General features: G+C 44.1%; 1 protein-coding gene across 1 annotated transcript; it reads left to right on the plus strand.

Annotated features, from left to right (window-relative positions):
* Positions 1–18,154: 18,154 nt before the first annotated feature.
* LOC144783876 (olfactory receptor 1F1-like) lies at positions 18,155–19,093 on the plus strand. Its single transcript, XM_078662620.1, has one exon. The coding sequence runs from the start codon at positions 18,155–18,157 to the stop codon at positions 19,091–19,093; it is 939 nt and encodes a 312-aa protein (XP_078518746.1).
* Positions 19,094–25,319: the final 6,226 nt, after the last annotated feature.

Raw genomic sequence — 25,319 nt, forward strand, 5'->3', positions numbered from 1 at the left:
CTGTCTCGAGGCTCAATTGAGCAGAAAATTGCCGTTCCCAGCTCCCGATTACCCAAATGCAGTGACCCGCAATTCAGTGTACGTAAGAATCGAATCGGGCAAACTTACCAGAGGTCTAGGATCCTCCGATCCCCGGGCTGCAGAAGTCCACCACGACTCTATTCACGCCACACATGTTGGGTATGCAGATCCGCTGGGCTGTTACGGTGGGCGCGCCTGTCTCCTGTTGCTTCTCACAGTTTGGCGATTTACTCTGGCGTGCTGCCAAAGCGCTGGTGGTGCCGGTCCTGCGACGATTGGCCACGTCGCTATCTATTCACAATAAGTTATACATTTCGTTTTCTAAGGAAATCATCCGGCACACGTACACGGGTAACGTTAATTCAGGCTTTTATTTTTTAAATTACATCCATCAACGCGTTTCGGGAGTCAAGCTCCCTTGATCACGATGTTTGTACTGCCATTCGACACTTCTACAAATACACAGGCAAGGTAGTAAACAATGTGAAAGGACAATTAAAAGCTGAGCAAGTCGTCTGCTAATTTGGCGGCCATTTTAACACTTGCAATTCAAGGGAACTTTGTACAGCAGCAGTGCAATAATGCTACTTGTTTAGGGCATACACTAATCACAAAGTAACAAATAAAAGCATCCTATTATCATGTTACGTATCATTTCAAAACAAGTGTGTAAAAACTTTGTTTATGTTACACGCAAGTGCATGAAGAAAATTAATTTCAACCGTTCAAGCAGGAAGGGTTCCACATATATTATATGATCAAGGGAAACGTTATGGCAAAATTGCAGGAATAAAATACTAAAGCACTAATTTGATAGTCCGTGTCCGTTGGAGGAGGAATTCCGTTGGAAAATGTGGAATGATGTGATATATAGGTGGCAGGTGGCAGACCCCGGGGCAGTGTGGGGGGAGGAGAGTCACATGCATTTTTATAATGAAGCCCAAGGGAGGTGGCGGTCCCGGGACTGCGGGGGGCTACGTACCCCCGTTCATAAATAATGAAGCCCCGGGGAGGTGGCGGTCCTAAAACAGCATAAAAAAGCATTGCCCCCGGGACCTGGCCCACCCAGGGGGCTTTCAAAAATGAAGAGCGGGAGCCCACGCTTTGTTTTGTTTTTTTCTTGGCCGGATTCGCGCACCCATGCTTTTTTGGGCCCTGGGTGTCCCTGTGGGATTTCCTGAGCAGGCCTAAGGGGTCAGGGTGTTTCTACCCTGCCATCTTTTTTTTTCTTTTAACCTTTTTCCATTGTTTTCTTGTGGCTGCCAACACATTCTGGTTTGGAGTGTTGGCAGCCAATCAGAATTGAGCTCGTGCTCTGGAGGGTTTGTGAACCCTCCTCGGTGCTCAGTTATCGATATTTTTATTTTCTTAATCTCTCAGCAACTACTGAACGGATTTATACCATTTACAAAAAGGGTACTTTCTGTACCAAGACCTACCTTTTTGCCAAATTTGGTGTAATTCCGTTCAGCAGTTCGGGCTATAGCCATGTCTGAGGTTTCCTATGGAAATTAACGTGGAGAAAACACATTTTGGGACCCCCTTTCTCTTGGCCCGCTTGACGAATCACCCAAAACTTTCAAGACAGGAATATACCTGAGTGAATCTTTTTTGGGGAAGATTTTGCAAAGATTCGTCAAACGGCGCCAAAGATATTGGCAAATCAAAAAACGCTTTTCCTATGGAAACTAGGTACTAACTATAACTACCTACTGGCGACCGCCAGTAGGTAATATATATATATGTACAGCACTGTGCTAGTCCTATGCTTAAAGATTTTGTTGAAGAAATGGCAAAACACTTTGTCCATTTCTATCTCGGCATGGATGGCACTGTGCTAATCCTATGCGTGAAGACTTTGATAGAAAAGCAGACATTTGAGGTGAGCAGATCTAGAGTGTCACTGGTGTTGAGAGTGCTCTATACAGGAGCTGCTTTCCACCTAAACTTTAGAACTACCCCGAGTTCTTTGCTTCTATTTTGCATAATTTATTCTTCACTCTATGCCTGAAAGGGTATTTCCTTGACTTAAGCTGGGTGCTCCCTTGTGTTTGGACAAGCTATACCTCTCTGAAGAGCTCTAATTAGAGCGAAACACTGATTCAGGGGTTGCTTTTACTCATTTCCGGTTGGCTTGATTGGTATTTTACCGATTCAAAGCTGAAATACTGTGCCTGGAGTGGTAAATGGCTTTTGTCATTTTACAGCTTGGCAAGGACAGCACTGTGCTAGTCCTAAGCTTAAAGATTTTGCTGTAGAAATGGCAAAAGACTTTATCCATTTCTATCTCGGCATGGATGCACAGTGCTAATCCTATGCTTAAAGACTTTGATAGAAAAGCAGACATTTGAGGTGTGCAGATCTAGAGTGTCGCTGGTTGAGAGTGCTCTATACAGGAGTTGATTTCCACCTAAACTTGAGAACTACCCAGAGTTCTCTGCTTCTTTTTTGCATATATATATATATATATATATATATATATATATATATATATATATATATATATATATATATATATATATATATCCACCAAAAGAGTTGCCCCTGTGAGGTTGACCTCATGGAAACTTTCGCCTCAAAAGAATGACGAAGCAGCTTGTTGCATCTCCGCTTTAATAATTGAAAGTCTCAACGCGTTTCAGGATTGCTCCCTTTATCACGAGCCACACGCAAATTACACAAACAACAGCTCGGTGTGAAGCACCTACATAAATTAAAGGTCCCACCCTAATGAGTGGGTTTTCCTGCCTTAAAGGCTTCTGGTATTCGCAGTCTCTCAATGTGTTGTGTGCCAAAATTAATTGCATTGTTCACCAAGTGGGCACAAACGGAGTCTCAAGTCTGCCTTTTAAAACACCATTCCGTGCAGTTTCCATTCCTGTGGCCCAGTGCCAGGTTCTCCCAGCGCTACAGGTCCGCTCCAGCTGACGGGTCAAACCTCGCGGCGTAGGCTAGCCGCTATATCCACCAAAAGAGTTGCCCCTGTGAGGTTGACCTCATGGAAACTTTCGCCTTAAAAGAATATCTATATAAAAACAGGTGGGTCTGAGGGTAGATCCCTGAAGGACCCCTTGGCCCAAAGCTCTTAAATATGACATGAAGAGATAGTGACAGCTTGGTTGGTGTCTATCCTCAAGATAAGATCTAATCCATTGAAAGGTTGTTCCACTAATATCAATTCCCATGCCTGGTAAAGAGAATTTAGTGGGAAACTGAGTCAAATGCCATGGACATATCCAAAGAAACTTAAGCTACTTAGCCCACCCTATCAGCTGAAAGCCTCAAATTATCTGAAACTTCTCCCAAGGCAGATTCAGTGCTGTGAGGTGAAGACTCCAGAAGACTCGCATGAGTATGTGGTGTTGTTCCACAAAATCTGAAAGTTGCAACCTGACATATTTCTCCAAGATTCTGACCCCAAAAGAGAGAGGATCTGACCCCAAATAAGATAAATTAGATGGTATGGTAATTGGCATTAACAGGATGATTTGCATTCATTGTTTTGGGGATTTTTATTTTGCGGGCTTAAAGCCCACCTAATCAAGTGATATCCTTTTTATCAGGAGATGTGGGGCAAAGCTGGGTAGAAGTTAATTTGTGTATCCCCACTGATTCCAGAATGTTCGCTCACAGAACTATGGGGAAAATAAATGCTTTTAATCAAAGTTTGAAGTTTGCCAAGGCTTCTGCGTAAGAAATCTTTGAGAGATCCAAGCAAATCATGCTGCCCTGTACTCCCTTGGTTGGCTAATTTTCAGAAATGTGTGGGTTTGGTGGGTGTAGGTATTTGTGTTATTGGTTGAGGGGGGTGAAAGCCCCACTCAGGTAAAAGCAGCAATCCCTGTCAGGGTGAACCACAAGAGTTACTAAATTAACCTGTGCTTACTCCTCTGGTAGCTTGGCACTAAGCATGCAGGCTTAACTTAGAGAGGCCGAGTGTAAAGTATTTGTGCAGCACACAAACAGTATTCCAGTGAAAACACAACATACAAAAAAACAAAAACTTTTTCAAGAAAAACAGAGTAAATTTTATTAAATAAAATGTTATCATAATGACATAAAATCGGTAGAACCAGAGATATGCAATTTTAAAGATTTCGGTAAAAATCAATACTAAAAGCACAAAGCACCAGTCACAGTCATCTGGTCGTGCTGCATTGAGTTAACATCACAAGTTCAGGCAGACCATGATGGAGCTGTGGCCAGATACAGTATTCAGGTCAGTTCTAGTAAAAAGGTTCCCTTCTCAAAGTTCTAGGCAAAGAGGTCTATTTGCAGTGTAAGAGGCTATGAGGAGCAGGGGGACTCCCTTTAGGACTCCCAAACTGAGAATAATCCTAACTTTAAGACTTTCGGTTTTCACAGAAGACATTTAAGAGTCCTAAAGTTAGGAGTCCTAACTTTACTATTCCTAAACTGAGAAACATCCTAACTTTAAGACTTTCGGTATTCACAGAAGGCATTTAGGAGTCCTAAATTTAGGAGTCCTAACTTTACTGCTCCTAAACTGAGAAAAATCCTAACTTTAAGACTTTCGGTATTCACAGAAGGCATTTAGGAGTCCTAAAGTAAGTAACTTCTGTGAATACCGAAATGAGTAAGTGCCTTCTGTGAATACCAAAATGGTAGTAAGTTTAGGATTTTGTCTTAAGTTAGTTCTGTGAATCAGGCCCACACAGTCTATGTGTGTGTGTTAGCCATTGTTCAGTATGAGGATGAAGTTAGGGATTTAGGGGCACATGCATCAATGGAAATTGCATTCGCAAATGGTGCGAATCGCAAAATTCAGCCGTTTGCGAATGCAATTCCAATTTTTGGGATGCATTATCATTTTTGTAATTTTCGCAATTTAAGAAATCGCTGAATTGCAATTTCTTAAATTGCGATTGCATGTAAGGATTCTCAAATTGAGATTCCTTAAATGCAATGCATCAAACTTTCAAAATTTGCGAATTCGCAACTAAGGGGAGCAAATTACCATGAAGTTGACCTTCATGGTAATTTGCGAAAACTTTGAAAAATGCACTAAAGTGCATTTTTCAAAGTTCCACTTTACACACACAAATGCCCTTTGGGCATGTGTGTGTGCAAAATGTACTTATAGGCAGATTTCAGGGGTGCAACAGAGTGTCCTTTGGACACCCCTGCACCCTTGAAATTGCATTCTAAATTTGCGAATTTCTAATGGTGAATCGCAAATTAAGAATGTCTTCCCATTCATTCCTATGGGCCTCTAGGCCCATAGGAATGGATGGGAAGGTATTCCTTAATTAAGGAATTTTAAGAAATCGCTATTTTTTTAGCGATTTCTTGATGCATTGCAGTTTGCAATTCCTTAATTGCGATTCCTTATTTTTCGGAATTAAGGAATCGCAAAATGCAATATTGATGCATGTGCCCCTTAACCTTTGTGCGTAGAAAGGAGAGGTGAAGTATGCCCCCTGGAGAGTGTTCTCATAAAAGAATAACCTAAGGATGACGTCTTAGCAATATCGATTGGGCAAATCCCACCCTCATCATGAAACTAGGTGAAAGGCTTAGTCCTTAAAATGCGTCAGTCCTTATAAGGCGTTCAGTCCCTGTGAGGCATTCTGTCCGTATTTGGAGTTATGTCCTTATAAGGCTCGTTCATATGAAATGTAGGGAGATGATGTAGGGAAAGAGTATGGTGTTCTCCAAACCTATGTCAGGGTACCAATATGAAATATAACAATGTGTCAGTAAAAAAGCCCAATGAATGTGTAAGGAAAGCCTACTACCTAAAGCAAGTACCCTTTAACATAATTCCTCCCTTCTGCTTGCTGGTTTGACAATAACAGACTCAACACTCTCACACTAACATGGCTTTCAATGGCAGTCATTAACATTTTAAATTACAATCCAGTAAGCTCTAAACCAGTATTACAGAATTAAATTTAGTCAGTATGTAGTAAAATCAAGTTACAGCATACGTTACAGACAGAGCATTGATGTAAATATCTAAGCTCTATCAATTTTCTGCTATGATTATGAGTTGACAATGCTTAGGTAGGTAACTAAGTCATGGGGCCATCCACTCCCCAACTGTGATGTCATAGTTATTTTGGACCGTATTATGCACTCTTACTGCTCATTCACACATTCATATATATGTTAGTCGGATTCAATAAGCAATTCATCCATCCACAATCACTCGCGTCCACCCACTCATATTACATTTAGTGACTCACCTATCCATACAACCTACTCCACAAAAAGCTACGCACCAAATAACGAACACATTCATTAGTAAAAAGTCATACCTACTGGCTTTGTCAAGGCATCATTATTGTTGTGGTAACCATAAAAAGGCTATAAGGAAAGTGAAACAAACCCTCATTGGCAGAGACTCAACTTGGGTCTACATATATTTGACATAGGTGACCCAGTTCTGGGACACCCCCGCGCCGCACGGCCACCAGCTGCTGCGTGTGCCTCCCCGCCTTCTGCCTCGCTGCCCCGGCTCCGCCGCGTGACCACGCCCCCTGACATCGAGCGGCGTGGTCTGTGCCAGCTTCCTGTCTGTTGTTGCCATAGTGATCTGATAATTTGTATTGTATTGCATTGTGCTGCTTGCTGTTGTTTTTCTTTCCCCACTTGTGCCTGTTATCGCCTTCGTTTTTCTTCACGCACCCGTCTCCCCGTTGTTGCCATAGTGATCTGCTAATTTGTATTGTGCTGTTTGCTGTTGATTTGTTTTCTTTCCCCACTTGTGCCTGACTTCACCTTCGTTTTTACGTCCCCGTCTCATCCCTCCCCGCTCCCCGCTCCCCGCTTTCCGCCATCACCGCTAGCCCCGCCCCTTTTCTTTGTGTACCCTCCCCGCTCCCGCCTCCCAGCTGCTCCGCCCCCCCGCGCACTTGGCCATATATGGCGACAGTGCGAACGCGCAGCGGTCACGCGCAGCGGGAGCGCCGATTGTGCGCCGAAGGCGCGCCAAAGGCAAGCCCGTCTGCGCCCGTCCGCGCCTGGACCGCGCCCAGCGCCAGGACCCCTGGCCCCCACCGACGGAAGCCGACCCGACGAACCTACAACGCCGCCGAACTCATCGCACTCAACACCGGCGGCATTCCGGGATGTCACCGAGCCACCCCGAAGCACACCCACGGACCCTTCAGCTGCCACGCCTGCAAGTTCACCTGCATCCGGACCCTCCCTGCACCCGCCAAGCCGAACACCAGCAGCAACCACCTCAAGTGCATCCTGCTCAACACCCGCTCCATCCACAGACACGCCATCGAACTCTGGAACCTCCTGGACACCACAGCCCCTGACATCGCCTTCCTCACGGAGACCTGGATGAACGCCTCCTCAGCGCCTGACATCGCCATCGCCATCCCAGAGGGCTACAAGATCACCCGGAGGGACCGCACCGCCAACCAGATGGGAGGAGGCATCGCCATCATCCACAGAGACACCATCCGCATCACGACCAACACCGACGACACCCTAACCACCGCCGAACACCTGCACTTCCAGATCCACACCGACCCGAACACCACCCTCAGAGGCACCCTGATCTACCGACCCCCGGGACCACGCACACGATTCAGCGAGGACATCGCCGACTTCATCAGCCCGCATGCCCTCCCCTCCGCCGACTACATCCTCCTGGGGGACCTCAACTTCCACCTGGAGAACAACAGCGACCGCACCACCATCACCCTGCTCGACAACCTCGCCAACCTCGGACTCAAGCAGCTGGTGTCCACCCCCACCCACCTCGCCGGACACACACTCGACGCCGTCTTCTCATCCAGCAAAGACATCGCCTTCAGCCACGCAACAGGACTCCACTGGACGGACCACAGCTGCGTCCACTTCACCTTCAAAAGAACGACGATCCACCACCATCAGCAACAGGCTGCCCGAAGAAGCTGGAACAAGATCACAGCCGACCAGCTCACTGCCTCCCTGAGCCAGCACCCTCCTGCCGGCTCAGCGAACCCCAGCCAGGCCGCCGACAACCTCACGAAGTGGATCAGCAACTGCGCGGACGAACTCGCCCCTCTGAGGACCCCGCCCAGCAGACCCGGCAGCAGAAAAACCCCTTGGTTCACCGACGAACTCAAGAGCTCCAAGAAGAACTGCCGAGCCCTCGAGAAAGTATGGAGAAGGGAACCAACTATGGACAACATGACCACCCTCAAGCTCGCCACCCGGAAACACCACCAACTGATCCGCGCCACCAAGAAAAATACTTACAAGGACCGGCTGGACAACAACGCACACAACTGCAAGGAACTCTTCAACATCGTGAAAGAGCTCTCCAACCCCAACGCCGGAAACAACGACATCACCCCGTCGCAAGACCTCTGCAACTCCCTCGCGTCCTACTTCCACAACAAGATCGCGGACATACACAACAGCTTCAGCATCCAACCAACGCACGCCACAACCGCAGCTACGCCACCCACCACCACCCTCCGCGCCTGGACTCCGATCAGCACCGAAGACACCATCTGCACAATGAACTCCGTCCACTCCGGATCTCCGACCGACCCCTGCCCTCACCACATCTTCAACAAGGCCGACACTGTCATCGCACCCCACCTGCGGGACATTATCAACACCTCCTTCGACACCGCCACCTTCCCGGAGAGCTGGAAGCACGCAGAACTCAGCGCTCTACTCAAGAAACCTACAGCGGACCCCACCGAACTCAAGAATTACCGTCCCATCTCGCTACTCCCGTTCCCGGCCAAAGTCATCGAAAAGACCGTCAACAAACAGCTGGCTGCCTTCCTCGAGACGAATGGATCCCTCGACCCCTCACAGTCTGGCTTCCGAGCCAACCACAGCACCGAGACCGCCCTCATCGCTGCCACCGATGACATCCGAACCCTGATGGACAACGGAGAAACAGCGGCCCTCATCCTCCTGGACCTCTCCGCGGCATTCGACACTGTCTGCCACCGCACCCTAGTGCAGCGCCTCGGCAACATCGGAATCCAGGAGAAGGCACTGGAATGGATCACCTCCTTCCTAGACGGAAGAACACAGAGAGTCCGCCTACCACCGTACAAATCAGAGGCCACCGAAGTCATCTGCGGCGTCCCTCAAGGATCCTCGTTGAGTCCCACCCTCTTCAACGTCTACATGAGCCCCCTCGCGGCCATCGCACGCCAACACAACCTCAACATAATCTCCTACGCCGACGACACCCAGCTGATCCTCTCCCTGACCAACGACCCCGCCGCCGCCAGAGCCAACCTGCACGAAGGGATGAGAGATGTAGCCGAGTGGATGACGACCAGCCGCCTGAAACTGAACTCAGACAAGACGGAGGTCCTCATCCTGGGCTCCTCGCCCTCCGCCTGGGACGACTCCTGGTGGCCCCCCACCCTGGGCACCGCACCCAAACCGACGGACCACGCACGCAACCTGGGCTTCATCCTGGACTCCTCCCTCTCCATGACCAGACAAGTCAACGCCGTCTCCTCGTCATGCTTCAACATCCTACGCATGCTACGGAAGATCTTCTGGTGGATCCGCACCGAGACCAGGAAGACTGTCACCCAGGCCCTCGTCACCAGCCGACTGGACTACGGCAACGCCCTCTACGCCGGAACCACCGCCAAGCTCCAGAAGAGACTCCAGCGGATCCAGAACGCCTCAGCCAGACTCATCCTCGACATCCCACGGAACAGCCACATCTCCGGACATCTGAGAGACCTGCACTGGCTCCCCGTCAACAAAAGAATCACCTTCCGTCTCCTCACCCACGCACACAAAGCCCTACACGACCAAGGCCCGAGCTACCTCAACAACCGAGTCAACTTCTACGCTCCCAAGCGCCACCTCAGATCAACCAGCCACGCCCTCGCCGCCGTCCCCCGCATCCGAGGAGCGACAACAGGAGGAAGGTCCTTCTCCTACCTGGCCGCCAAGACCTGGAACTCCCTCCCAACCGACCTGCGCCTGACCCAAGACCACCTCTCCTTCAGGAAGAAGCTCAAGACCTGGCTGTTCGAGCAGTGACGGCACCCCCACCCTCCTAGCGCCTTGAGACCCTACGGGTGAGTAGTGCGCTCTATAAATGTCTTGATTGATTGATTGATTGACATTAAAAGATGCCTCGGCAGAATGTCTGTCAGAACAGATGCACCCACATGGGTTCAGGGTTTCTTGTTCATCTCCCACGCTCTATGTAATCTGGGTGTCAGTTGTGTGTGATACCAACAAGCCACACTTTGTATAACTTTACGCAATTTCATGAAATTTCACACAAAAAATGTTGCTCATTCTTATGTAAGGCCAATAATGACATCACTCTATTAACTTTGACATTATATTTACAATAATGAACTGGAAATATGAGACACATTCAGTTACATTGTAACCCACCTTCTTCCTTTCCAAAGCACATGGCAGGCCAGGATGATTTGAGTATTGAAATTCATGCGTACACAAAGACCACGCCTATTCACCTTACATAGAATGTGATGGGGTGGGCTGATCTGAGCCTTTAGAGTCGCATGTTGTATAAAGTAAGTTAGCACCAGCATTACAGGATGAGGCAGTGCTGAATGAGTCTGATCAAGAACTTAAATACAAATGTGCATGTTTTAACCTGTTGCTGAGCAAAGACTCAAAACCAAAATGCTAACAAGGTGGCCTCAACTTCTGCTGCTTCCTAGGAGATTTTTATCAAACAACAATGGTCCCCAGCATTGGAAACATTAAACACACAATGAAATATAGACAAAGTCAATCTATATTTTTAGAAAGACATGTCCAGCCGGACAGAGGTCTTTCAGAGTTTTTACTCAAGATTCATGTATTAAATCACACGGAGTACCTTCCAACTGTCCGCCAGTGTGGACCACAAGCCTGTGTCCAGTACTCACAGAGCAGGTACAAAGGGTTGATATAAACAGCAAAGAAGGGCTTTTAAGGCAAATCAGGTACTCTACCAACAATGCATTTGTACAGAGTATCACAACTAAGCACTACACATCCTATAGTAATCACAGTTAGTTTTCGTGCTTATAAGGTCGACGGCGTTTCGGACCCTTAATAAATCACAGGGTCCATCATCAGGACAATTACAATGAAAAGCCTTAACGTTTTTGAGCCTCTAAAATGCCGGAGTGCCTCGGAGGATAGAGGCTCGATCCGGAGGTAGCGGATACAGACAGCGAACACCCACAGTCGGGCGCCGGAGGCCGCGGTACTCAATGGTATTCGTCGGCTGCCAGGAGACCGGTTTAGTCGGTAGAGAATCGTTTTTCCTGGCGTGTTCACAAGGGAGTGGCGTTGTGAAATGACAGTGGTAACATGGCAGGATCCCGATATTTCCAAAGAAGTGCGGCGATACAGAGAAGAGTTTGCTAACTGGGGAATTGAATTAAAATCAGTGCCGCCAGAAAGATATCCAGGCCCACTAGCCGTCACTCTGGAAAATAGAGCTAAACCAGAAGGCGGAATTCTTCGGGGGGCCGTTGGCGGTATGGCCACCAACAAGGGGGAATGGGCCAACCTACGAATCATCCACCATGGCCATATAGGGGGATTTAATGAACATCGGAAAATTTTACCCCCCACACAAAATTCATCGGTGGCAGGGATGAAAGATGCATGAAAACCGACCCTAAAAGCCTGTTCTTGGAACATCAATGGCCTGGGGGGCAAAACTAGCGAAGCTGAATTAATGTCATTTCTAAAAAACTTTGATATCCTGTTACTACAAGAAACTTGGCTAACAGCCTCGCAGCAAATAGACGGTTTCAATGAAATTCAATTACTAGCAATCAAAAATGGACTTTCGGGAAGGGCCGCCGGAGGTCTATCAATCTATCTGACTACCAGCATCGCCTGGACTTATGTCAACATTGATACAGGCCAACAATGGATACAGTGCATCAAAATTGAGATGACGCATGACCCCGGCAAAGGCACACAGTGGGCTCAAGCCTTCTCTCCAATGATACTCTGTAACATCTATATACACCCAGATTCGAAGAACAAAGTGGAGAAAATTCTGACTTTAAAAGCTCTCATCAAATCTATGCAATCCATATACCCGCAGGCTGGGATGGTCGTGTCTGGTGATTTGAACATGTTCTTGCTTCAAAATGACCACATTCTAAATATGACCCAAAACAAATGGAAAGGCGGAACAATTCCAAGTATCGTTACTAACCATCGAAAAAAGGATAAAATCGGCCAACAGTGCGCCCTAATGTTTGCAGAGATGGGAATGATAGCTTTGAATGGCCGCTTCCCACAAGACCAACCAGCAGCCTCAACCAGAATAGTAAAACAAGCTCACTCAGTGCTGGATTATACCATCGTGGATTTGGCCGTCCTGCAAACCATAGTCAGTTGCAAAATTATCCATAAACTGGAGAGCGACCACAGTTTGCAAGCATTTGAACTCACCCTCCAACATAAAAGGGCTGTAGCATATGAAGTCTTGACCGAACCCCCAAGCCTGTACAATCTCAAGAGACTAGTGTGGAACGGCAATAACACCAATGAGATAATGACGTATATCCATAACGCCCAGACTGAAGCGCCCGGTTATGGATTAGCTGCCCACCTGGACAACTGGGAAAGCCTGATCACAACATTAATAGAGAGATTTGGTAACCAATCTCATAGCCATCAGTCAACCTTGGGTAAAAACCCCCAAGTGTCCTCGGTACGCATAGTACGCAACAAAAGGACTCTAAACCAAGAGATCAGAAAATTACAAGCGACAGCCAAGATAAAGAGTGAAGACACCGCTAATCAAATATACAAACTAAGGCAAAAATACAAAAAATCAGTGTGGCTAGAAAAATCAAAATACCAAACTAACACTTGGCAATCACTATTAGCATCCAGCAAATCCAACAATAACGGCAAATTTTGGGCAGAAATAAACAAAGTCCCAAATGGAGCCGCTCAGGTCTTCATCGCCAACATACTCGAGGGTGATTGGATACGACACCTAGAACACACACAAGGTAACAAGATGCCCGCTTGGAGTCCAGTCCAGCAGACTATGTATCCAAAATACAACAGAGATGCAGACTCACAGTTTGATGCAAACTGGATAACGCCATCGCAGGTAGTAAAGGTACTTAAAAACTTGAGATCCAAGGGCGCTCCTGGACCTAACAGCTTACCGAACGCCCTATTCAAACAAGATCACCAGTTCTGGGCGGAATATCTCACCCCTGTATATAACTTCGCTTTTCAGTCCAGAATTATTCCCCAATCATGGAGAGGCAGCATCTTACACCCTATCTTCAAGGCAGGCTCAAGATCTGACCCAGCCAATTATCGCCTCATAGCGCTCATAGACGTCGAGGCCAAAATCTATGCCTCGAATCTGTTGATGGCCTTAGAAGACTGGGTCTGCGAGAAAAAAATTCTCCCGATCACACAGACAGGTTTTAGGCCTGATACCAACATCATGTGCAACCTACTGGCGTTAAACCTACTGGTCGACAAAGCAAGGGAGAAAACAACTAAGCTTTATACGTGTTTCGTTGACTTAAAAGCAGCGTTCGACACAGTCCCGAGGGAGGCACTATGGCAAAAAATGGCCACTTGGGAAATACCTCCGAAGCTTTTGCAGGCCATTATCAACCTATACTCATCCACCTGGGTAAGAATAAAACTAGGTAATGGCGAAAGAATAACTAGAAAAATACCTACCCATGTTGGCCTTAAGCAAGGTTGCGTATTGGCACCAACACTTTTTAACATCTTTACAGCGGACCTGGATAAGACCATTGCGGAGATAGAAAGCGATCCACCAAAGCTAGCCCAGCACAAAATTAGGAGTATACAGTACGCAGAAGATATAGTACTGTGTAGCCAGACTCAGATGGGCTTACAACACTCCATCACGAAGCTCCATCATTACATCAGTGCACACGGCTTGCAAATTAACTACAAAAAAACAAACATTGTCTGTTTTGCCTTGCGGCCAGGGAAGAATTCCTTTAAATGGCGCATTACAGGTGACACATTAGAGCAGACAGCCTCATACAAATATCTGGGCATAAGGGTCGATGCCAGATGGACTTTGAAAGATCATCAGTTGCACAGAAAGGCTCAGGCAAACAAACTCCGTTTTGCCGTAAATCTACTTAAAACAAAATTGAATTGCCCATCTAACTCGCACCTGCTGAAGGTAATAGCAGCCAAGTTTCTACCAACCCTAACATACGGGTCGGAATTGTACAAGGGCAAGGACGCAAATTTCCTGAACACGCAACAATCAGAGCTGTTCAAATACATGTTTCACATCCCGAGGTGCGTATCCCAATCGCAGATTCGTCTCGAATTCGGTCTATTAAACCAGCACCAAGTCAGACAAGCGGCCATTTTAAAAACAAGTTGGAAACTAAGAGCAGCTCAAGAGGACTCGCTTATGGGTCTTTGTTTGATGGAGATGAAAAACCAGACAAAATCAAAAAACGACTGGAAATCAGTATGTGAGAATGCCCTGTCAGACCTCAAGTTGGAAAAGGCATGGAATACAAACCAAACTTTTGCGGCTTTCAAAAAAGTGACCAACGGAGCTGCTAAGCAAAGATCATGTTTATCAGATAAAGCCGAAACAGCAAAGAAAAAACACGGTTGGACGGTATTGGCCACATACGGGACAACGGAGCCGCAACCCTATTTAGTAAACCACATATCCATGGCCGCCCAAAAAACTCTTCTAAATTTACGGCTGGGCACTTCCATCTTAAAAGACCATACACCAGCATGGAAGCAAACATGGTCGACCCCTGACTGCAGACTATGTGGACAAAAGGAAGAATCAATGATGCACATATTGTGCATCTGTCCGGCTTTGAAAAACTTGAGACGTTATTATCTCCTTCATGCATTCCTTCTTTTCCAAATTAGAACATGCCGCCCGGCCGTCATGCTAGCACTGAACAGCCAACCATTGTAGACAGCTTGTAGAGCTGAAAGATTCTGTCAAAAGGCACTGCATTTAATACAAAACATCGAGAAACAGGAAATTAAAGGCCTGAAAGCGGATGCATGAAGCACAACGAACAGACCCACTGAAACATCTCTTATAACAAATACCAAATATATGGACGTTTAAAAAAAAAAAAAGCCTTCCTTTTAATCACTTGAGAATTTGTACTTTTTTAAATTATGCAATTTATGTTATCATATTGTAAAAATTTACTTATTACTATTCGCGACCACAAGGAGTGTGCTGTAATGTGACACATGCCCTCTCTGCTTGTTGGGTGTAGTGTGCGCCAAGCGTCAATCAACTTGTGTTCATTAATTATCTCCTGTTTCTGGCACTGGGCATCAGTATGAGGGTGAGCCTGGGGATGTGATCTATCTATCTAGCGCTATGTTGAAGTCCCCTCTCTCAGAATATGAGTGGAGCCTATGTCCTTGGGCAGATTGGGAAAGCGGTGCAGCAGCCGGTAGACAGTGAGGCCTTTTCACGCTTAGCGTGGCCTCTCGGTGTGTCCGTGTCCTGTGACGCTCCTCCCGGCTCCCTTACTCCGTACGCGGTGGCTGGGGATCCTGGAGGCTCGTCCAGGAGGTATTCTGGGTGCCTGCAGGGCAGCAGCGGTACTCATGTCACTCTACACTGCTTCTCGATCTCTTGGTCTCAGACGCCAGCATCTTGGCTAGCGTTCTCACTAAGCGCCCGGCCACCACCCGCTGCGAATCCTGCCATTGCTCCTTGGCCACCTCTGCTCCTCACCGCAATGCCTCAGGTTCACAGTGATGCTGTCTACTCTGGTTTTGACGCCTTTCTTCATGTCGGTCGGGCTCCCCTTACACCTTCGGGCGAGCTGTGCTCCAAACTCAGATGCATTGCGATTGCTGTCGAGGATCAGCCTCCATCTTAGTGGCGCTACGGTCGCAGCTGGGTCTTCGCTTGTCATTTATCTCCCCTTGCCGCTGTTATCCACAGATTTGTCGAGCCAGGCTCACAGCAGGTCACGTGCTCCTGCATCGCAGTATTTTTTCCAGACTTCAGACATTAGGGCCAGGATATTGCTGCATTTGAAACCCGGGGGGCAACAGCTTCATGCAAGCGTAGCTATCTTGCTTGCATTCCCTCTAGCGCCCCCCAAAAAATACACAAAAGTGTACATTTACCTTTGGTAATCAGGCCCTTAGTTTTCTTAACATGACAATGTGGACCAGCTAACTTCATAGGGACTGATTTACAAGCCCATTGCGCCACTGGCGCATCACTTTTTTAGATGAACCAGCGGTGCAATGGGCTTGCCCATATTTACAAGGCCATGTAAAGTCAGCCTGCAAATCTTTTCATAGCCTTGTAAATATAAGCCTCTTTCACGCATTGCTCTGCATGAAAGGGGCGTTCCATGGGTGTTACTGTGGGTGTTCCCACGCAACATCCATGGAACTTAATGCATTCCCAGATTTACAACATTTTGTAAAACTTTGAATGCAACAGAATTCTACGCCTCGCCAGGTGAGGTGTAGAAATGGTACAAGGAGAAATACTTTTTATTTCTCCTCATTTATTCCTCTTTCTATGCGTTCTACAGAATGCAGCATGCATAAAAAGAGGAAAATTACATTAATGATTGTTTTGGGGCAGGAAGGTGTCCTTTCCTGCACAAAAACAATCATCCCCGCAGGGCAGGCACCAAAATGATACAAAGGTCCCTTGCTGAAGCAGGCCAGCCAATTGTGTGCCAGCACAGGGATGTATCGTATTGTTGTTAATATGACGCATCCCTGTGCTTTGAAAATGACTCAGCATCGCACAGCTAAATGACTTAGGGCGCTTGCTGCTTCATTTTCTTGTAGATGAGGCCCAAATACCTTACATCAATGTACACTACAAGTTTACATTACTTTGGTTATGCTAGAGGTGGAGTGGTTGCAGCAAAAAAATGGTGATGCTACCATATCATAGTCACTCATATTACACTTAATTTAATGGATGCCTTTCTAAGACCCACATTTAGAATGTGGCAGATGGGAGAAAATGTCACAAATGCTATGGATATCCCGTCCGGCATATTATTAGTGCCATAGATTATGAAGCAGTATGTCAAATGGGACATCCACTACATTTGTGACAGAGTAACCAATCTGGCAAACTCTAAGGGCTTGATTCTGATGCGGTTTGGAAAGCTTTCCCGCCTAACTAGGGCCTGATTCCGATGCGGTTAGGAAGGCCTCCTAATAGCATTTGCTCTTTCCAAATTGGATCAGGAACGTGTCTTCCCGACCCAGGGCCCAATTATGATGCGGTTAGGAACACATGCTCCCTTTGAAGTCAATGGGAGTCCAACCAAATCATATCTGGAATCATCCGGACGCATCGTACTCCATAGGTCGGACTCTCCCGATCCGAGTGGGTCAGAAACCATTATCAAAACGATTCAGTCGGGAAGCTTGCCAAACCGCATCAGAATCAGGCCCTAAATAAGGCCCAAAATCTTGATAGTCCACATCCTCGCATTACATATTTGGTGAGGCATAATAATAATATTGCAATATCCCTTACAGGCAAAGTTATTGCAGATTTATCATTGAGGTAACCACCACAGATATACTCTACCACTACATGAGATCCTGTCTAATGTCTCCATTATCCTCTGATCACATTACATTGGATGTGGTGGACTGGTCTCACCCCATCTTTGAGAGCAAAGCTACCTGATAACGCACATTACTTTAGATGTGACGGGTGAGCTTCTCAGGCAGGAGGTGGACATTGAATCATTCAGGGTGTTCCTGCTAAGGGAAAATTGGGGAGGCCATGAATCTTGTAACACCACTAGTGGAAAGATACACAAAAAATGGCTTCCTAAAGTGATGTTCCAATGAAACGAGTGTAAGGCTTGACACTTCAATTCATAGCCTGAAAGGGCATTTTCGTAAGATACAATAGTCCTAGCAACCCTTCGAGAGCTTCTCTTTACTTTACTGAGTTGAAGCCTTGTACTCTCAGGATGATGTTACTGTACAATCAGACATTAAGGACTAATAGACAGACATTTGTGTAGATTTATCAAATAATTATAACACTAGTCACAGTGCAGGCACAATAATGCTGTAGCGTTGATGATCTCAGAGATACAGTTACAGTACTGTGCTGATTGTGTAATCTTTCTTCCAGTTTCCACCTTCGCGCTCAATGGAGCCGAATAATCAGACAACGGAGTTCATTCTCCTGGGGTTCACCGGCCAGCAACAGAAGTCTATAGGCATCTTCTTGCTCTTTCTCATCATCTACGTTGTTACGCTGATGGGGAATATTTTCATTATCACGATCACTCGATGTGAACCCGAACTGGATACTCCTATGTATTTCTTTATTTCCAGCCTATCCTTTGTTGATATCTGTTTCTCCACGGTCACTGTCCCCAGGCTCTTAGCAGACCTCATGATGGAGGTGAGGTCCATTTCATTCACAGCTTGCTTCTCACAGATGTTCTTCTTCTCAGTCTTTGGTATCACAGATGACCTCCTTCTTGCTGTGATGGCTTACGACCGCTGGGTGGCCATCTGCAAGCCCCTCCACTACACTGAGGTGATGAACCCCCGGCTATGCAAGGTTTTGGTGGCTGGATCATTGCTTGCTGGCTCCTTGCACTCCCTGCTGTACACCATCACAATCTCAAGATTGTCCTTCTGTGCTGACAACCACATCCACCACTTCTTCTGTGACGTGACAGCACTGCTCAAGCTTTCTTGCAGTGACACCACCACCAATGAACTTATTATATTTATAGAGGGTACCCTTATCATTATGGGCCCTTTCCTGTTCATACTTGTGTCCTACATAATCATTATCTCCTCAATTCTGAAGATTCATTCTGGGAAAGGGAGGTGGAAGGCATTTTCTACTTGTTCATCTCACCTTACTGTAGTTTCTTTGTTTTATGGCACAGCCATAAGCGTTTATTTCCGACCCACATTGAGCAGCTCATTACAATCTGATGGGGTTTTAAGTGCTGTGTACTCTGTAATTACCCCCATGTTAAACCCATTCATCTACAGCTTTAGGAATAAGGAAGTCAAGGAGGCACTGAAGAAAACAATACAGAGAATAATTTCCTCCAGAAATAAATGAATACTTTTTGTTTATGATTGGAGTGGACATGCCAGTCAGTGGCCCTCATAAGACATGTGACCCTCTTTAAAAATTAACATATGACATTTATTCTTAATGCTAAAAATATCTGCATTGTTCTAAGATCACTCTCCTAAGAATAATTAATGATGTTATTCTACAATCAGTCTCCACTCAATGAAGCAAGTAACTCTCTGCTCACACATTGACATGATTCAGTCGTCTATCCTATATTCTACTGTCATCCACTAAAATTTGCCTTCAGATCAGCTGCTGTCTAACCAAGTGCCAAAGGAAACACAACCATGTTTTCCCCAAACTCAGGGTTCTTCTATTGCACCAACACACATCAAATTGAAGGTATCTTACATTTTCTGCTTGGCAAACAAACTTAACAATACTAATGAAAAACTCCCTGTCTTAGACCATACCCACTCCAGTAGCAGCATCAACCAGATAATTTGGGGATCCTCAAAAAAAGGATATTGCAAGAACACATTCTGTCTCTTTCTTTTACCCCCTCTTATGGTAAAACAGCCTCCTTATTTGAAACCGAGCCCTTCACTCCTAATTCTCAGAACATAACTCAAGACGTCATGTTTTGCCACTCATCCCTGGCTAGTGGGTTATTTCTAAAAAAGTAAGTGAGAGGGCTCAATGTTTTGCTCAGAACCCTGCATCTAGTGGTGGTGAACGTCTTTGTGTAGAATACCAAAACAGCGTCGTCTTGATGCCACCTAATCCCTTTTTAATCCACCACCAGACACTCCTATCCCCTTTATGCTACTTTTGCTGGTTCCTTCTTTTTCTCTTTGTCATTTTCATCTTTCTCTTTCTTTAGTCTGTATGTGTTTTTCCAATGCTTGTGTTGATTCTAAATCTGAAGAGTTAAAATAAGTGCTGTTCCCCAGAATGAGACTCTTCTTCTTGAACTTTTCTTCAAACTGTACCGAGCTTCAAAGCTGAATTGTGTATTCTGGAAATTTGAGCATGCCTCCTAGTAATGTGTCCTCTATTAATTTTAAAAATGTCCCTTCAAGCTCTTGTAAGTTGCAGATTGTCACCCTTACTACCACATTCTTCATAAAGTGCTAAATAGCCCTGAAGAACTAGGTACTGTCAATATAGTTAGATCCACAGGTCAAACAATGAGGCAACTCATATAGTAATCACTGTTCCATATATAAGAGCAATTTACTAGAAACTGCAAAATGTTTCCTTATTCACATTGATACTATGAATGCCTGACATTGTATACCTATTGGTGGAATATATGTCCCTAGGACATAAACTGATGTTGGATTAACACCATCTAGTTAGGCTAAAAGTAATTGAAGAAGAATTGGAAAAGCATGCTGCCCATATGTCCTCTGCACTGAGGACTCTGGGCGCTAGGTCGACAAAGAGATTGAAAACTAGCCTTACAGGTAAAGAAGTTAGAAACATTCTAAATGGCAGACATGTCTTTGAACACAACCACAAAAAACGAAACAGATACTGAGATCGTGTGTTAAAAATGTGTGTGAGAAGGGAAATCGAGGATTTAGGTTTGATTGCCTCAATTTAAATGTTTCTAAAAAGCAATCTGATCAATTAATTGATAGGTCATTTCGCATCTGATTTTTACAAGTAACGAGAATGTGTTTTAACAAACCATTAATAAAATTTCAATAAAAGGCCTACTCCCTTTATTACTAGAACAATAAGGGAGTTATAAGATTTGTGCAATCTGCTTTTGGACAATTACTGAAAATTATGCAACATTAGAAAAATGTTAAAACTGCCATTTAGTACTAAATGTGTCGATTCAGACATGAGAACACATTTCATGCAAAAAAGCACAAAAAAGTGCTGCAAATGTCATAAATTATGCCATTTAACATGTCATGAGTGATGTACTATCTGAGGTAATATGGAGTCACTGAATGGAATAAGTTATTGTTATCTCAGTTAACTTTAACTATGTGACTTCCAGTGTTTTTGTTTTCTAAATGTTAGTTTGAATCTAATTTCTACACTGAACTGTAATGTCAGTTGAATTTCTTTTTTCAATCATTTTTTTTAACTAAGCTAATATCTTATTACCATACCTAACTAGAAAGTCACTTTAACCCTTGCTTTTTTCCGCCAGTTTCTGGGATTTTATTGTAAGTTAAAATATTATTACCATACCTAACTCTAACATCACATTAACTTTGTTTTTTTCTGCACATTTCTGGGGTTTTAATTATATTTAGCCAACTCTGCCTGTACCGTGTGCCCAACACCTGAGTTCCCTATTGCAGTTGGAGATTGACCAGAGGACTTAATTTCCGGCCAGGCCCTTTGTTCAACCACATGTGGTCAATCCTCCCCACTGCACACCAACTTCAATCATGCTGAGTAGAGATTGGCAACAGGGCCAGGCATCTGGCCAAGCCCCTAGCACAACCCTGCCACAGGTGGCCAATGCCTCATGGGTTCCAAACTCATATTTTGGTTTATTTATTTATTTTCTGGTTCCCTGATACTCCAGTGATACCTTCCATGGTTCTGTGACACAATGCAAGCTTTCTCAATGCTACCTTCCTCAAGGAAGCCTCCATTGTACCAAGGTACAATGGAGGTGAAGCTTAATAACCCTTCCTACAGGAAAATTACAGTACTCACACATGGAAACATACATTATTTTCACATTTCTATCCTACTATGAGGGTTCCTCTGGCTCCCCGTTCCCATAAATGCCAGAAGGTCGGATGTACCTACCCTGCCCACCTATATCCTATTATTAAAACACTTTCAGGACACAGAGACCAATTCCCAAAGTTCTTTAATAGAGACTGAAACATTTTCTTCCGGGCTGTGCCCTGCCATTCAGATCACTCAGTATCCCTGGACAGGTCCTCATCCTGTGGTACCAAAATCATTGTCAGGAGAAAAAGCTCCCTCGTCCAATCGAAGGGATATATTTTTTAATTTTCAGTACTAACAGACTCCAGACGTACCAAGCTAACTTTTTAACCACATCATGCCCACCCGAAGCACTTCTTTGAATGCAGATTTCTCAAAAATGGCTGAATCGATTTGCACAAATTAGAAAAAGCACGCTTTTTGAGTAAAGTTGTCATTTCCTGCTAAATTTGGTGTCATTCCGTTCAGCCATCTTTTCTGTATCAGAGAGCACATTTTATTTTTCTTGGGGTATTAACATTGTTAATCATTGTTTTGGGGCCCTTTTTTTCTTGGCCCTCACTTGATGGATCAGCGCCAAACTTTCCATGAAAGAGATGAGGAGGATGAACCTTGTTTTTCTAAAGTTTTGTGATTTGTCAAACGGCATTAAAGTTATTAGAGTAGGAAAAAATGCTCTTCCTATAGAAATTGTGATCCAATTATAACTGCACAGTGGGGTGGATATACACTAATCATCAAAATAAGCTTCATTAGAAATCACATAGTGAATCATAAAAGCTACAAAATACATCCATATTAAAATATAAAACTATTGAAAAAGCTAAGACAGAAATCTAAAAACAGCCGTAAGTAAAAACAATCATCCCTGGCAGGTCCAATAACGTTTCTACAACTGTTCCTTATACTTAAAAAGGGCCAGCAGGAACCATAACATTACAGCACATATATACAAGTTAGGAAGCATTTTTTATATATATATATATATATATATATATATATATATATATATATATATATATATATATATATATTCACTGAAAAAACCATAGGTTATAGACCATATATAGTTAGGAATTAGCATTTAAAAAACCTTATTTTATTCACACAAAACCATTGAAATTCCATATATAGTTAGTTGCACTAACTATATATCGCGCACCCGCAATCCACTGCTGATGATGTCACATATTACATCATTCATGACATGGTCAGTGACATCACTGATGACATCACTGATGACAACATCCAGTGATTATGTGTTTCTGTAAAGTTTAAATATGTTTTACATATTGAAGAATGAGTGGATGTATAAGTGTCTGAATGAAGGTTTTAGTAGGTGCGTGATTGACTGTATGAGTGAGTGATTAAATGCGTCTTACTGAATGCACGGGTTAGTGACTAAACTGTCTGAAAGTGTGCATCAGTATGTCTGTTGTTGTGCAAGCTGCTGCATGTGTTGATCAGTAGCTATATAAGTAGCTATATGGGTTATTGATTGGTTGCACAAGTATTTGTATGGGAGACTGAGTGTGTGTATGGCTGGCTGGGAGGTGTGTGACTCTGTGCAGATCAATGTGTACTTGTATCAGTGATTCTATAAGAGAGTAACTATGTGTTAGTATATGTTTCAAAAATGTAAGGTGTTCTGTGTTTAACTGTATAGATGAGAAAATGGAAGTGTGATTGATTCTTTTCAGGACTGACTAGGTGTGTGAGTAACTCCATGGATGAGTGGCAGAGTGTGAGTGTCTGTATAGGTGTATGAGTGCATATGATAGTGTTGTAAAGATGAGTGATTGTATGTATGAATGATTGTATGAGTGAATGTGTGTGTAGACATAGGAATCAGTGAGTGCGTATGTAGTAACTAGTATTGGTGTGTCAATGGTTTCAAAAATGATACTCTCTATTTAACACTGGGTGTAACGGAGGTTATATTACAGTGTGAGGAGATGCATTGTATTATCACATGAATGATATCATCAGTGATGTGATCATTGATGTCAAGTGAGATGTCATCAGTGATGTCATTTGAGATGTCATCAGTGATGTCATCAGTGATGTCACTGACCATGTCATGAATGATGTAATATGTGACATCATCAGCAGTGGATTGCGGGTGCGCGATATATAGTTAGTGCAACTAACTATATATGGAATTTCAATGGTTTTGTGTGAATAAAATAAGGTTTTCTAAATATGGTCTATAACCTATGGTTTTTTCAGTGAATTTTCAAGGTTTTGTAAATGCTAATTCCTAACTATATATGGTCTATAACCTATGTTTTTTTCTGTGAATTTCATTGGTTTTTTAACAGCTAATATCTGTAGCTGTAAAATGTATTCTTCTTTAAATCCAAAAATATATTTTATATGTTTATGAATAATTTTTTTTTTAATATTTTTTTTTCTACGTTCCCGCTTCGCGAATCGGGAAGCTTCCCGTTAGCTGACCTTGATGCCGCGAAATAGACCGCGAGCCGGTAAACGTTTCTTTACCGCAAGTGCCGCGTTAGAAAACAACATCGTGACGCCTCCCGTCCGCATGACGTTCCAACAAAAAATTCAAAAAAAGTAAAAAAATGTTCAGAAAAATAATAAAAAAAATATAAAACAACAAAAACAATAAAAAAAAGTTCTTTTCAGAACTACCTCCCCGTTATTAAAAAATTGGTACAATATTTGGAACTGTGCCAACCTCTATTTCTCTTAGTTCGCTTCCCAGTTCGCTCGCCGGTTCGCGAACCGGAAGCGAACCAAAACAGTAAGTATAAGGGAAGGAAACAGACACTTATGTTAAAAGAAAGACAGCTATAGGGGAGTAAACTAGAGATACTATTACCCGTAATCCACTGCTGATGATGTCACATATTACATCATTCATGACATGCTCAGTGACATCATCAGCAGAGGATTGCGGGTTTTTTGGCAACGTGCCTTATCCACGGTTTAATAACGCTGCCTTTTGCTTTATATAAGTTTTCAAATTGTATGAAATATATACCAGTAGGTCGTTATGAACCTTTAGGTAGTGCTTTTCTTCATGAGGTCTGGTCGCTTCCATACACATACAGATGTTTCAAAGATGATCAAGAAGTTTATCTGAATGGAGATCATCATCATCATCACTGATGATATCTCATTTGACATCAATGGTCACATCAATGATGATATCATTAATGTGACAATACAATGCATCTCCTCACACTTTAATATAACCTCTGTTACACCCAGTGTTAAATACAGAGTATAATTTTTGAAACCATTGACACACCAATACTAGTTACTACATACGCACTCACTGATTCCTACGTCTACACACACATTCACTCATTCACCCATACAATCATTCATACATACAATCACTCATCTTTAGAACACTATCATATGCACTCATACACCTATACAGACACTCACACTCTGCCACTCATCCATGGAGTTACTCACACACCTAGTCAGTCCTGTAAAGAATCAATCACAGTTCCATTTTCTAATCTACACAGTTAAACATAGAGTACCTTACATTTTCAAACATATACTAACACATACTTAC

The sequence above is a fragment of the Lissotriton helveticus genome, chromosome 10 (genome assembly GCF_964261635.1).
Source record: "Lissotriton helveticus chromosome 10, aLisHel1.1, whole genome shotgun sequence".
Taxonomy (NCBI): domain Eukaryota; kingdom Metazoa; phylum Chordata; class Amphibia; order Caudata; family Salamandridae; genus Lissotriton; species Lissotriton helveticus.